At 38.7% G+C, this 15,547-nt stretch overlaps 1 protein-coding gene across 2 annotated transcripts; it reads left to right on the top strand.

Annotated features, from left to right (window-relative positions):
- The first annotated feature begins 8,236 nt into the window (after positions 1 to 8,236).
- Positions 8,237 to 15,157, top strand: LOC110215777 (keratin, type I cytoskeletal 24-like). 2 transcript variants are annotated; one of them, XM_078156789.1, is made up of 9 exons: positions 8,237 to 8,794; positions 9,694 to 9,776; positions 10,575 to 10,731; positions 10,968 to 11,129; positions 11,233 to 11,358; positions 13,041 to 13,258; positions 13,696 to 13,734; positions 14,024 to 14,043; positions 15,054 to 15,157. In XM_078156789.1, the coding sequence occupies exons 1-9, from the start codon at positions 8,237 to 8,239 to the stop codon at positions 15,155 to 15,157; spliced, it is 1,467 nt and encodes a 488-aa protein (XP_078012915.1). The 2 variants fall into 2 exon arrangements, with proteins under 2 accessions (XP_078012915.1, XP_020853215.1); XM_020997556.1 differs by lacking the exon at positions 13,696 to 13,734 and adding an exon at positions 13,450 to 13,461 and having other exon boundaries at positions 13,943 to 14,043.
- Positions 15,158 to 15,547: the final 390 nt, after the last annotated feature.

The raw sequence follows: 15,547 nt of genomic DNA, 5'->3' as shown, positions 1-15,547 counted from the left end.
CCTGGGGTCCATGACCTTGGACTTTTAAAAATACTTTGATAACTATATAATTGGTTTCCATTGTAATCCTGCACATTTATGCATTTAATAATATTATTCTGAGAAGGGGTCCCTAGGCTTCAGCAGCAAATGACAAAGGTCGTTGTCATCCAGTGGGTTTTCAGTCATGTGCAATTCCTCATCACTTCATTTGAGGTTTTCTTGGCAAAGATACTAGAGTGGATTGCTATTTCCTTCTCCAGCTCATTTTACAGATGAGGAAACTGAGGCAAACAGGGTAAAGTGACTTGCCCGGAGTCACACATCTAGTAAGTATCTGAGGTCACATTTGAACTCACAGAGTTGAGTCTTCCTGATGCAAGAACGGGTACTCTAACAGCTATGCCCCCAAATGACAAAGGGGTCCATGACAAATACAAAAAAAAAAGGTTAAGAACCCCTGTCTTATAGGAAATAACTGTATCTTTTTAAGCAGCAGAGTGACATGATCAGGCCTGTGTGTTGCAGGGATGATTTGGGGGGCTAGGTGAAGGATGGATTTGAGAGGAGAAAGAATAGAAGTAGAGCATTAGCATGTTATTTTAATAGTTCAGGAAGAGGAGATAAGGGCCTAGATTAGGGTGATGGCCATGAGAAGAGAGATAAAAGGACATATCAATCAACAAGCATTTATTAAGTAGGTCAGGCACTGTGCTAGATGCTAGAACCAAAACCAAAAATGAAACAGCCAGATAGGGAAGATATTTTAGAAATAAAATTGACAAGCCTTGGCAACCAGCTATCTAGTTTTAGGGACCAAGAAAATGAAGAGTAAAGAGTTGAGGATGACTCCAAGGGTACAAATCTGGGTGACTAGAAAATTGTATGGGGAAGATGAAGGAGAAATAAGGAAATTTGAAGGAGGGACAGGTTTGGAGTTTGAAGGTGGGGAGGATAATGAGTTCCATTCTGAACATGTTTAACCTGATATCCATGGGTATCCTCTCTCCCTATCAAATAAAATAATTCCTACCAAGCATGCCCAGCAGGCATGGAGGATTTAGGGCACAAATGCTAAAACCTTGGCAGCAAAACTAAAAATGAATGCACTTTCTCACCACAGTATGGAGAATTCCTCTGTCTTTGGAATCACTTCGTATCTTGGAAGGTACTAAAAATGTGGCCTAGAATGGAAAACTAGAAAAATAGGGCTAAGCAACATAATACCTCAGACAATATTTCCCAATCACTTTGCCAGGCTACTGGGTTGCTGCAAGACGTGTGTGTGTGTGTGTGTGTGTGTGTGTGTGTGTCAACAAAGGAGTGATTTAAAAGAATTAAATTTAAATATCTCCAAATAACTGCTAGCACGGCAAGCTCCAACCATCCCCTCAAACGTTTTAGAAAGGGTGCCCTTATCTTATGCTAATTAGAAAAGGAAGAGATCTGTATATGAGATCTGTATCTGAAATATGATAACTAATTTTGTTGTTGTTGTTCAGTCTACTTAATCATGTCCAACTCTTTGTGACCCCATTTGAGGTTTTCTTGGCAAAGATACTGGAGTGGTTTGCTGTTTCCTTCTCCAGCTCATTTTACAGATGAGGAAACTGAGGCAAACAGGGTTAAGTGACTTGCCCATGTTCACACAGCTAATAGATGTCTGAGGCCACATTTGAACTCAGATCCTCCTGACTCGAGGGACAGTATTCTATCCAGTTAAATCTAAGGAAGGAGGAAATCAAGACATCTGCCTGGGATTTTATCCCTTTTTCTAACACAGAGATAGGGAACTTTTTTTTCCTGTGGGAGGCAATGAAGGGAAAAAAATTAATCAAATGCTTTTCCTCCTCAAACTGCTTCTCATTTTGTCCCTTTACTGGCTGCACTTTCTCTTCTTCCTCCCCCATAAAGGCACACCCTCCAAGTTTCTGTCCACACTCCTCTATTCTTCCAGCTCTTTATAGCCTTTGATTTTTTTTCTTCAGCAAATTTTTGTCTTTAGTCTTGTAATTGAAAATCAAATTTTTGGTTCAGCTCTGGTCTTTTCATCAAGAAAGTGTGAAAGCCTTCTGTTTCACTGAATAACCATTTTTCCCACTGAAGGATTATGCTCAGTTTCACTAGGTAATCCTAGCTTCTTTGCCTTCCAGAATATCATATTCCATGCCCTTTGTAGAAGCTGCTAAATCCTGTGTAATCCTGACTGTGGCTCCCTGATATTTGAACTGTTTCTTTCTGGCTGCTTGCAATATTTTCTCTTTGATCTGGGAGTTCTGGAATTTGGCTATAATGTTGCTGGGAGTTGTCATTTTGAGATCTCTTTCAGGAAGCAATCAGTATGATATTTTTTTTCAGAGACAGATACAAGGGGTTCAATTCACCTGGTTGAAATTAGGAACAGGGAACTTTATTAAATATATACAACAAATATTTTAAGATATATCTCAAAGAAAGGCTTCATGGAGTACTGTATAGAGAACCAACCTCAAAGCCCACGGATTCAAGCCTTCCCCATCCCTTCTTCCTGACACACAGAGACACATATTGAAGACCTCAGCACTGTAAAATAGTTGGACATCAGAACCCAATGGGATTTTACCAGAAGAAATAACATTAAAGAAGAGACATCCGCATCTGTTTTGCTGCTGCTGCTGCATCCTAAGGACCATAGAACATATCCCTCTAACTCGCAGCTGAAACTTTGTCCACATGTGTCGCCTTCCCCATTAAAATGTGAGCTCCTTGGGAAGAGTTAAGTAATTTAACTTCTCTGGGCCTTAATTTCTTTGTCAGTATGGCAAGAAGGTTGCATCAGACAACCTCAAAGAGCTCTTCCAACTCAAAGTCTATGATCCTAAGGGGAAAATGTCATAAAGTAAATTAACTTAAATTTTGAATGTATATTACTATATGTATATGACACATATGTGTGTATAAATAACACATATATGTGTGCATGCAAATATATCAGGCAGCTGGGTGGCACAGTGGATTGAGCACTGGGCCTGAAGTCAGGAAAACTCATCTTCCTGAGTTCAAATCTGACCTCAGACACTTACTAGCTGTGTGACCCTGGGCAAGTCACTTAATGCTGCTTGCCTCAGTTTCCTCATCTTTCAAATGAACTGGAGAAGAAAATAGCACACCAGTCCAGCATCTCTGCCAAGAAAACCCCAAATGAGGTCGTGAAGAGTCAGGTATGACTGAACAGAAATACAAGTATATATTGAGTAGATTAGAATTCTGTATTGAAAACCAATTAGAAATGTCAAAAACACCATGATAATGATTGAAACAAAGATATAGGATCACGTATAGAAATGTAGAAGGGACCTTAGAGTTCATTTCGTCCAGACGGGTCATGTTGTAAGTGGAAAAGCTAAAGCTGAGAGAAGTTAGAGGTTAAGTGATTTACCTAAGATCACAACCAAAGTAAAAAGTGGCAGATCCAGGATTTAAACCCAGGTCCTCTTACTCCAAATCCTGCACTCTTACTGAGCCATACCTGAAAATTCTAAAGAGAAAGTCAATTGACAATTTTTGTGAGCCACAAAATGAAGGATGCAAATCCTAGTTTTGAGGATTCAGTCCTTCAGCAAAACACCTGTACAAGACTGAAATTTAACAATTGCTAGATATAAATTTATTCCAACTTGTTCAAGGTAGCTGGGTTCAAATCCTTTCTGCGATGCTTCCTGAGTGTGACCTTCGGTAAATCACTTAACCTCACCAACCACAGTTTCTTCATTTGGAAAATGGAGGGGTTGGACTAGATGGCTTCTCTGAGATCTTTAGCCTTATGATCCTATGAAGGGTATAAAAAATTAAATGACATCACTGATTTCGAATTTTTTCTGGAGGCAAATTTTTTTCAGCTTTACCTGTCATTTGAAGTTAAGAAAGTACAAGTAACAAAAAACAGCAGCAATTTATAGCCTACAGATATTTCATTAGTAACAGAAAACTTTGAACATCAGGTATAATGAAGCTTCACAGTTCCACAATCAGTAATAACTCACCAAAAATGGATGAGGGTTCATTGAATCTTATCCAAACCTAAAGACAATAATGAGGATATAGTTAACTTTACTCATAACAAAGGCATTGTGTGAGTGGCCTTTCAGCCAACTGAAATTAATCAAGAATCAAAAGCATTTTTTTTAAATTGACCAACGCTAACAAATAAAACTCAAACGGTTCATTCATGAGAAAATAATGATAGATTTTACTTCTTATTTTCATATATGTGTGTGCTCTTTGTCATTTAATGTATGTGGTTTGGGGGTTGTAAATCATAGGAGCATAAGATAACGCAAGAGATACATGAGCCACCTTGCTTTGGAGGTACAGAAATTGGGAAAGAAAATGTAGAGCTCTGCCTCGTGTGAAGCCTCAGATAAACTGGGTCTCCGTTTTTCCATCTGTAAATAGGGGCATTGGCCTCTGGTGCTCATTTTAGCTCTGAATCTATGGTCTTCTAATCATATCAATATATATTGTCAGTCTTTATTTGTTGTTGTGTCGTTTCAGTCATCTCTGATTCTTCACGACCCCATTTGTGGTTTTCTTGGCAGAAATTCTGAAGTGTTTTGCCATTCCCTTCCCCAACTCATTTTACAGATGAGGAAACTGAGGCAAACAGGGTTAAATGACTTGCCCAGGGCCACACAGCTAGTAAGTGTCTGAAGTCACATTTGAACTCAAGCCTTCCTGACTCCAGCTCCAGAGCTCTAACCACTGTACTGCCTAGCTGCTGAAGAAACTAGTAGAAGGAAGTTATCTTAAACCACAAATCATCTAGAAAGAGGACCTTATCATTTAAAACAAGTCTACATTAGGGAATAACACACTACCACTGTGCAAATCATAGACTATTTTTAATTAAGAAGTTCACCATCTGTAAGGAAAGCCACATATGCACAGAAAGAATTAGGACTCATCCAAGAGAGCACTAACAGGGAAGAAAAACCAGTCAGGATTTTATTCACTGAAAGCATTTGGCAGGAGTCAGCTCTGAAATATATAATTTCTGAGAAGCCTCAGGGAGATTTAGTTTTACAAATAGAATCTAAAGGACAAAATGGAGCTGAACTGACAAGAACTGAGTAAGAAGGCTAGCAAAAAAAGAGATCAGGGAAGTAAGGGGCAAACTTTCATATGAATACAAACACACACACAAGCACAGAAAATATTAGAGCTGCAAGAGTCCTTTGAGAACAGTATAGTCTAGTGGAGAGGGGGGTATGGTGTCATGGATAAATGTGGGGTCTAAAATCAGAGAATCTGGGTTTCAGAGGCTGACTCTGCTATGTGCTACCTGAGGGTGTAAACCACTCCCTCTCTCCATGACACACTTCCATATTTATAAAATGAAGTACTTGGATTGAATGATCTCTGAGAATCTTTCAATTCTAAACCCTTTGGTGAAGGAGCCCAACCCCCTAATTTTACAGAAGTAAAAATTGAAGCCATAAGAGATTAAATGGGTTGATCACATGGTTAGTAAGTAACCAAGCCAATGTCTTCTTTTAAAAAAAATACTCTTTTTGATATTTTTTCTTTCTCCATCATCATACATTCCCCCTCCTCCTTCCCTTTGCAAAGCCATCCTTTGCAATAATGAAAAAAGAAGTCAATTCCCCACAAACAGCCTAATCTGGTAGTATAGTCAGTGCTCTGTATCCAGAGGCCCACACTTTTGCAAAGAGGGAAGGGAGGTTCATTTCCTCAACTCTTCTTCTATGGGGCCAAACTTGGTCATTACATCTTCTATTGAGGCCATGTTTGGAGTCCAAGTTTAATGTTTTCTCTTGACCATAACACAGTTAGCAATAGCAAGCTTGCTCAATCCACATTCACATTCCTAAGGGTCCCAATAAGCAAATTCAAGATGCCAAAACATTAAGTCTAAAATTTAGGTGGCCACAGAAGAGAGGTTCGTAAATAACAGACTCAAAAGTCATGAGAGAAAATGTTGCTGGAGTTTTTATTCATAATCCCCATGCAGCCTTTTTTCCCGTCTCCTCTTTTCATCTCTCAAATTTCTATGTCTCTTTTCTAATTTTTGTCACAATTTGCTGTTATTGTCTCTGCTCCTCTTTTCTCCAAATGCCTACTCTGCTAAAGTAGAGCAGTGAAGAGCACTGAATTTAGAGTCAGAAGACATGGGTTCATATCCCTTGTCTGCCTCTTATTGCCTGGGTGACTGTAGGCTAGTCAATTATCTGCCTGTCAGTTTCCTCATCTACAAAATGAGGGCGTTGGACTAGTGGCCTTTGATGCTCTTTTCAGCTCTAAATCCAAAATCCTATGATCTTTATAATTAGATAATTGTTGCTCCCACCATTGGCAGGAGTATGGCATTCCATGAGTAGTGCTAGAGCTTTCATGATTTCACAGCTATTGGGAAGGGAAAAATAAGGGAGACAACATATTATAACTTTTGATACATTTTTCACCTTCCTCAGAAGGGTGTGGAGAGGAGTTTTCCCTGCTAAACAATTTTAAATTTGCAAAGCATCTTCTATTCCACGAAGGAGTCCTCTTAGAAAAAGGAAACAATAATGCAGTTACCAGGAAAGACAGCTTACCTTTGTTGCTCTTGTTTTGTGGTCCTGTCCAACTCTTCGTGACTCCATTTGGGGTTTTCTTGACAAAGATACCAGAATGATTTTGCCATTTCCTTCTCCAGCTCACTTTACAAATGAGGAAACTGAGGCAGATAGCGTTAAGTGACTTGCCCAGGGTCGCACAGCTAGTAAGTGTCTGAGGCCATATTTGAACTCAAGACATGTCTTTCTGAATCCAGGCCTGGCACTCTATCCACTGTACCACATAGCTGTCCTGGCTTACCTTTACCATATGATAAAATGAAGTTATAAGAAATATGCACTGTTAAAAAAAAAGATGTCATTTGGCCTTTTAATAATATGCCCCAAATGATGGCACTATAAGGAAGGTTAAAAGAAGTACAATACCAAAATCCTGGGCAACATCAGACTAAAATAAAATGATAATTTTTTGTCATTGAGTCATTTCAGTCATGTCCAACTCTTTGTGACCCCATTCAGAGTTTTCATGGCAAAGATACTGGAGTGGTTTGCCATTTCCTTCTCCAGCTCATTTTACAGATGAGGAAACTGAGGCAAACAGGGTTAAGTACTTGCCCAGGGTAACACAGGTAGTAAGTGTCTGAGGCCAGATTTGAACTCAGGAAGAGGAGTCCTCCTGACTCCAGACCCAGCACTCTATCCACTGTGCCACCTCACTGCTCTAAAAAGAGCATCAAGACATTCAAATAATGAGAAGGAAAAAAATAACCAAGAAGAAACTGTCAAGATGATGTAGAAAAAGAGCAACCATGATTGAACAAAAACCAGCTACTTAGATATCTGGCTATGAAGGCCAAGGAAAACAAGGAAAAGACTTTATGCTAAAGGGTTTGTTTGTTTTTTTAAAGAACCAAAGAAACAGCAGGCACGGGCAAACAAAGAGATTCAGGTGAACAAGAGGAAGGAGAAAGATGAAGGAAGATAAAAAGGACTGGGGAAAGGTTTCTAGCTTCAGTAATTATAAAAAATTATTATATCATGAAAATGGGTTGCCAGGAGAGATCTTCATCCTTTGATATATTTGAAATGACTACAAATATAGAAGCATCAATAGCCCTTACAGATTTTAGTCAAGGAAAAACATCTAAGTTCAAATTATCAGATTCTCAAGAGGCATTCCATTATTCCTAGAACTTATACTGACACTAGTGTCATTTGACCGGAAAAATAATATGGATCCAAAAAAATTTTTTGAGTAGAAAAATCATTTTCATTATACTAACAGCTTTTAATTTTCTCTTCCTGAATCTGAGGATTACGTGAAAAGTTGGGAAGCTATAAAGCAACTGTAATAACATTAGATTTATGGACTTCAAGGAATGAATGGTCATTAGAATTTCAGAAAGATTAAAAGTCTAATACTGAAAATTTTGCCTTTGCTCCACCCACCCTCTTTCCTTCCTGATACAGCAAACACCCTCAGGCCCTGACCTAGCTTCAGAAAAGGAGCCAGTAAAGTTGGTTTTCTGAAAAGAAATTATCTAATTATGGATTAGAAAAAGGCAACTGGGATTAAAATGTGACACAGAAAAGAAACACCCTAAAACTTTGTATATAAAGGCCCAAAAGGTGCCTCTATCAATGCACTCCTTGCTTCCACTCCTCTCTTACATTGGGGCAAGAGAAACATTGACTACAGCAACATGTCTTGTCTCTCTAGGGTTTCTTCCCGAGCTGGAGGGAGTGGCTGTGCCAGAGTGTCCAGTGGTGGAAGCAGCTTCAGCAGTAGCAGCAGATGTGGCGTGGGGGGTAGCTCTGCTCGGGGCTTCGGAGGCTCCAGCAGCTGTGAATTGGGTGGAGGCTTCAGCAGTGGCTTTGGAGGGGGCTTTGGAGGGGGTTTCAGTAGCAGCTCAGTAGTGGGAGGCTATGGAAGTATCTCAAGTTCCGGTGCTGGCGTTGGTGGTGGGGCCAGCGGAGGCTTTTATAGCTATGGCGGTGGTGTTGGTGGGGGTGCTGGTGGTGGGGGATTTGGTGCCATTGATGGTGGCCTTCTCTCTGGAAGTGAGAAGCAAACCATGCAGAATCTCAATGACCGCCTGGCTAGCTACCTGGACAAGGTCCGTGCTCTGGAGGAGGCCAACACCGATCTGGAGATCAAGATCAAGGAGTGGTATGATAAATTTGGACCCGGATCTAGAGATTCTGGATCTGGGAAAGACTACAGCCACTACTATTCAATCATTGAAGATGTGAAGAATCAGGTAAGAAGGCATACACTGGAGTATTTGATGATATTTCATGTATGAGGGCCAGGCTTTAGTCAGATAATGTATTGATGTGAAAAATTGAAATTAATGAATCACTTGGAAAATGTTTGACATATTGTGGCTATAGCAGACCTTTGAAATTCCAAAGAGACAGGAACTCTGAATACCCACCTATTCATCTTGTGTTCATTATTCATCACTGAGTTGCTTTAAATGTGTGAGTGGAATTTAAACTGTGACCAGTTACACTGATAAAAATGTACATTTCAGATTGATGACACTGGACGTACAGAATTATTCCATAATCACCCCTAAGAGAGTAACATTCTTTCTGTGATGTACTAGTTTCTGTGACAGCCTAGCATTAGCCTTGTATATGAATGTTGGGGAATCTCTTTATAATTGCTTTCCCAAGATTCATCATCAGGCATCAATTTTAGCCACAGTGAAAACCCGGGGAAAGGATAAAGCATTTTGGTGAAAGTGCAATTATCATTTTGCACTATTTTCTATATGAATCGATGTGCAGTGACAGTCTAGACTAGATATAAATGCCATTATCCAGGAAAGATGAAATATGTTGCACCAACTCCTCTGGAATTGACCTCTGTCCCTACATTCCCCAGAGTTATTTCTTATTGGCAAATATGTGTAATATAATAATAGATGACCTCTAAAATATCTTCTGGCTATAAACCTCTAATCTTATAGTATGTAGGGCATTCTCTAGATATAACTGTAGTGTAGTTACTGCTACTGTTATCAACGACATTCTGACATCAATTTAATTATGAGAAAATGGTGGTAAAAGCTAGAATATGACCAGTCTATCTACTTTTAATTGCAGCATTTTTTAATTAACTCATTCTCTTACAATCTTTTCTATTTTCTAGATCATTGCTGCCACTATTGAGAATGCCGGGGTTGTCCTACAAATTGACAATGCCCGATTGGCTGCTGATGACTTCAGACTGAAGTAAGAAAAACTAGCTCTTTCCAACTAAGCATTACTGGAGGATTAAAATTAAATGTCCTTGATTTGTTTTGCTATGTAAAAAAAATTTTTTAGAATAATTCCTCATAATTGAAGCACTAAAAAAAGCATCAATTTTAAGTCATGATTTTACCGAAAATCACATTAAAAAGAAACAGTCATTCTATAAGAGAAATTTTTTTCTATGGAAGTAATTTCATTCATGGAGGAGATATGTTAAACTTATGCCTCTCATTGAGAAGAAAGAAAAATCTAAAGAGATTTAGTTCTAGAACACAATAAAATTTTTTTTTGTCAGAAAGCCCTGAAGATGGAATTCTTATTCCACTATCTATTTTTGCATTTCACTTAAATTGGAAGATCCTCTTTAAGAGGTGGCCGATAATGCAAAAATATTTTATAAAGTATCAGGTTCCATGAGAGGCAGTATGTGATGGATAGAAAGCTGGCCTAAGAGTAAGGTGCACATCCTGCCTCTGACATATGCTGGCTACATGACTGTGGACAAGTCATTTAACTTCTCACCAGACTATAAAATGCAGACTGCAGTCCATAAAATGCAGAACTGGTGCTAATCTATATTGACAGAGGGAGTTTCCTCACTAGGGAATTCCCTATACCAATAAAACCATAGGCCCAGTTCAAAAGTACTGCATAAAGATAAAATATTATTAATTAGATTCCATATGGATTTCTATTGTCAGCTCAAATGAAATTTTTGTTTGACCAAAAAAAGTGACTAATATAGCCAATAGTAATTTATTCCTCAACCCTTTTCAGGTATGATAATGAACTGTATCTCAGACAAAGTGTTGAGACTGATACCAATGGCCTACGAAAGGTCCTGGATGATCTGACTATGGCCAGATCTGACCTGGAGATGCAGATTGAAAGCCTTACTGAAGAACTGGCTTATCTCAAGAAGAATCATGAGGAGGTAGCCACGTGGTCCACTGAATTAAACCAACTTTCACTTTTTAAAAAATTTCTTTAATAATTCACTTACTTAATAGTAAAACGGCCACTTAATTGCTCTTTAAGCATCTTATCAAAGACTATAAAAGAACTGACTCTATTGCTCTAGTTTTCAGTATCCTGACACTATGAGCAACTGTATTTTAGAAGTAATTTATTGCATTCTTGCTCCCAATGGTTTTTCCTTCCTCCTGCTAGGAAATGAAGAGCATGCAGGGATCCTCTGGAGGTGATGTGATGGTGGAAATGAATGCTGCCCCAGGCACTGATCTGACCAAGTTGCTGAACGACATGCGAGCACAGTATGAAGATCTGGCTGAGCAAAACCGTAGAGAGGCAGAAGAGCAGTTCAATAAGCAGGTAAAGCGACCCCAGGGAAAAGATCCTAAATCATAAACCCAAACAAGCTACTTTTAGCACTTCTGTGGCAAGTCCTCCTCCTACTTTTCTTTTTCATCTTCAGAGTGCCTCCCTGCAAGCCCAGATCTCTACTGATGCAGGGGCAACCAACTCAGCCAAGACTGAGATAATGGAGCTAAAACGAACTCTTCAAAGCCTTGAAATTGAGCTTCAATCCCAGCTGGCTATGGTGAGTACTTAAGAGTGGCTTTTCAAATGAGGTAATATTCGCAAGCTTAGCACACAATAGGTGCTTAATAAATGCTTCTTTCTTTTTCAAATCACATAAGAAAAATTTGTGAGAACACAATTTTTGTATTGGTGATCTTCACTTTGCCAAAAAAAGCTCTGCTAGGTAACACAAAAAGGAACTTACATATACAGGAAAATTGTAAAAAAAAAAACCCTCTTATAATTAAATTACATAATCATATTATATATAATTGCATATAAGCATATATCATATATTTTCTTATATTACAATTACATGATGTATTACATATTTATGCTATAAATACTATGTTTATATTCTCTATTATATGTATTTTATTATATTTTGTATATTACTTTAATGACATAATTATATAATGTATTATGTTATATAACATATATAATTAATTATATATTATATGTTTATTATATATATATTATATATATTCATTAAATTTTTAACACGTAGCCAATGCTGTAGGTTATCATTACCCCAATCCTAACTCTAGAATTTTCAACAGTTCCTCATTTTCTCTAGGAGAAAATTCTCAGCCTACCATTTCAAGTCCTTCATAATCATTTCCAGTCTTACATCATATTATACTCCTTCACACACTCTATATTACATTCAAACTGGACTGTTCTCTGTTCCCTGCGCAAAGCATTTGATCTCTTGCCTCCAGCCTTTTGCACAGGGCTTTTCTTAGGGATGGAATGCACTCTCTTATCCCCTCCACCTCATAGAATCCGTTGGTGTTGTGTCTGACTCTTCACGACCCCATGGACTATGTCCTTGGGGTTTTCTTGGCAAAGACACTAGAATGGTTCACCACTTCCTTCTCCAATGTATCCCCATTTTACAGATGAGGAATTGAGGCAAATAGGATCATACAGCTTATAGTGTCTAAGCCAGTTTTGAACTCAGGAAGATAAGTCTTCCTGACTCCAGACCAGTGCTCTATTCACTGCACCACCTAGCTGCCCGTCAGGCACTATGCAAATGTTGGCTATATTTATTATTATTATTCATAGCAATAATAATAATAACCTCTATTTGCCTTTATTTCCTCAACTATAAAATGAGGACAATAATAGCTCCTACCTCACAGGGCTTTCATGAGGATCATATGAGATAAAATAAATGTACTTAGCACAGTGCCTGGCATACTGTAGGTACTATATGAATACTTATTCCCTTCCTTTCCCCCATCTGTCTCCCTACATTGTATAGGCTTTGTATTGACGACTTTATATATTTGTTGCTTCAACCCCCAGCAGGGGTTCCTTGAGGATAAGGATTATTTCAGTTTCATCCTTAAATCTCCAGCACCCAGAGTAGGCACTTCAATGTCTGTTTTATAGAATTCTATAATAGATTTCAACAAAGAGATAACTGCCTCTGGGGATGGTAGAAAATAAAGACACTGCAATGGCTGATATAATTTGTGGTCTGCTTCTGGCATGTACTACTAGCTGTGTGACCCTAGGCAAGTCAACTAACTCCCCAGAGCTCTAGGCAATTCTAAGACCATGGCTTAATGATACTGAAGATGATGCAGATGCTCAATGGTAGAGAATGAAGCGACTCCAGTGAACCAGCCCCTTTTTTTTTCAGGAATCACATTGCTTTTTATTCACCTTGGTTGTGTGTTTTGCTGGCAGAAAAGCTCCCTGGAGAGCACCCTGGCAGATACCGAAGCAGACTATGTGGCCCAGCTCTCCCAGCTGCAGATGCAGATCAGCAGCCTGGAGCAACAAATCTGCGAGATCAGAGGAGAGATGGAGTGTCAGAATGCTGAGTATGAACAACTGTTGAATGTCAAGATCCGCCTGGAGATGGAGATTGAGACTTATCGCCGCCTGCTTGATGGAGAGGGAGGGTAAGCAAAAGCCTTGGGTAGATGAAAAGTCACTTTCATGAAATTCTCTTACGAACAAAATTTTTTTTAAAAGAAGGATGATGTATTGTAGAATGAGAGCTACATTCTAAACAGAAGGCAGGAAAAGAAAATAGTTTTGTGGCCCATGAGTAGCCCCTCCACCATAGTATAGTGAAAAGAGTGTAAGTTAGAGGTCCTGGGTTCAAGTCCCTGCCATTCGCGACCTATGTGATTGCCACCAGGCAGGTAGGTGGCGTAGTGAATAGAATGTTGGCCCTGGAGTCAGAAGGACCTGAATTCAAGTCTAGCTTCAGACACTTGCTAGCTGTGTAACTCTGAGCAAGTCACTTAACTCTGTTTGCTTCTGTTTCCTTATCTGTAAATTAAGAAAAATTAAGAAAACCTCAAATGGGGTCATGAAGAGTCAGACACAACAGAAACCAAACAAGTGATCAGCAAGTGATCTCCACCAAATCGCTTTTTCTCTCTATATCTTAGTTTTCTAATTTGTAAAATGGGTTAGATTTTAAAAGACCTTTGACATCCCTTCCAACTCTAAATCCATCTTCCTACATAAATTTTGGTTCTCTTTTCACCTTTTCTACAACAACTGGAATTTTCTTTGTATAGAGACTGTTTTTAAAAGGGGGGAGAGGGTGTGGAACTCATCCTGAAATTTTTCTCTGGTGGTTCCTACTCTGGCAGATCAAGTTCTTGGAGCTCAGGGAACAGGGACTCGACATCTGGTGACTCAAGATCTGCAAGCTCTTCAGGGCAAGGAAAAGGTAATTAGCGTCAAATGCTTTCATTGCAATTGTGTTTTTATGTGCAATGTAGAAATATAATCAATATATACGATTTGTTATCCCCTCCCCAGAGAAGATCACAACATTCCAAGACAGGAATTCTTAACTTGGGGTCCACAGACAAATCCCCAAGGGACCTATGGACAGATTTCAGGGGTTGGGGTTTGTGAATTTGGATAACAAAGAAGAAATATAGCTTTATTTTCACTAACCTCTAACTGAAATTTAGCATTTCCCTTAATTATTTAAAAACATTTATTCTGAGAAGGGGTGTATAGGCTTTACCAGGATTCCTAAGGATCCATGATGAGAAAAAAAGGTTAATCCCTGCTTTAAATCATTGCAGTAGCTTAAAATTCCACATTAAAAAAAAAGTTTTGATGATACTTTTTTGAATATTACTTTAATATCCCAGTATTCCCTTGCCTATGTAGGAAGAAAGAAAAAAGAAAGAGGGAAGGAAAGAAAGAAAGAAAGAAAGAAAGAAAGAAAGAAAGAAAGAAAGAAAGAAAGAAAGAAAGGAAGGAAGGAAGGAAGGAAGGAAAGGAAGGAAGGAAGGAAGGAAGGAAGGAAGGAAGGAAGGAAGGAAGGAAGAAGGAAGGAAGGAAGAAGGAAGGAAGGAAGAAGGAAGGAAGGAAAGAAAAAGAAAGAAAGAAAGAAAGAAAGAAAGAAAGAAAGAAAGAAAGAAAGAAAGCCACTAAGCAAAATAAACTGGCATGTGTGTCTATCCATCTATCTATCTATCTATCTATCTATCTATCTATCTATCTATCTATCTACCTGACAGCACATGCAGTATTCTATAGCTGCAGCCCACCACCCCTCTACCAAGAGGAGGGAAATGTCATCATTAGGCCTCAGGACTCAAGATTTCTCATGGAACTAAATTGAATCCAGATCCAAACTTGTATTTTTATGATTTACATTTAGGTCTCTGCATTTCCAAATTCTGACCTGCTCATTATTTCTTTTTTTTTTTCCTTTTTCAGATTCCAACAAAACCAGAGTAACCAAAACCATTGTAGAGGAGGTCGTGAATGGCAAGGTTGTCTCATCACAAGTCAGTAATATTTCCGAGGTCAAGGTCAAATAAACAAGTTTGGAGTCAAGAGTGCCTTTCAATGAAACAAACAGAAAGTCACAAATGAAGAAACCTTTTTGGACCAAGCCAGAATCTTGAAGAGTCCAAGGAACTTGCTTCAGTCCCCCAGTGGATGAATTCCTCATCAAAGTTTCTGCTTCTTTTTCCTTTCTTATTAGAATGATCTGTGCCAAAATCGAAATGACAACTTATATTAAATTGTTTCTGTGCTTCAATAAACTTACTTTTTTTTGCAAGTTCATTAAACTTGTATTAAAGATGTATAAATGTTTGGGGGTGGAGAAACTGGACATGATTTCATTGGTGAGGGGAACCTCCCAGCAAGGAAGCTCCCTCTACCAGTACAGATCAATACCTAGTCTACAACTTGGCATGTTGGGA

This window comes from Phascolarctos cinereus, unplaced genomic scaffold (genome assembly GCF_003287225.1).
Source record: "Phascolarctos cinereus isolate Bilbo 61053 unplaced genomic scaffold, phaCin_HiC Scaffold_5;HRSCAF=322, whole genome shotgun sequence".
NCBI classification, from domain to species: domain Eukaryota; kingdom Metazoa; phylum Chordata; class Mammalia; order Diprotodontia; family Phascolarctidae; genus Phascolarctos; species Phascolarctos cinereus.
This window is presented reverse-complemented; position numbering and strand designations above follow the sequence as displayed.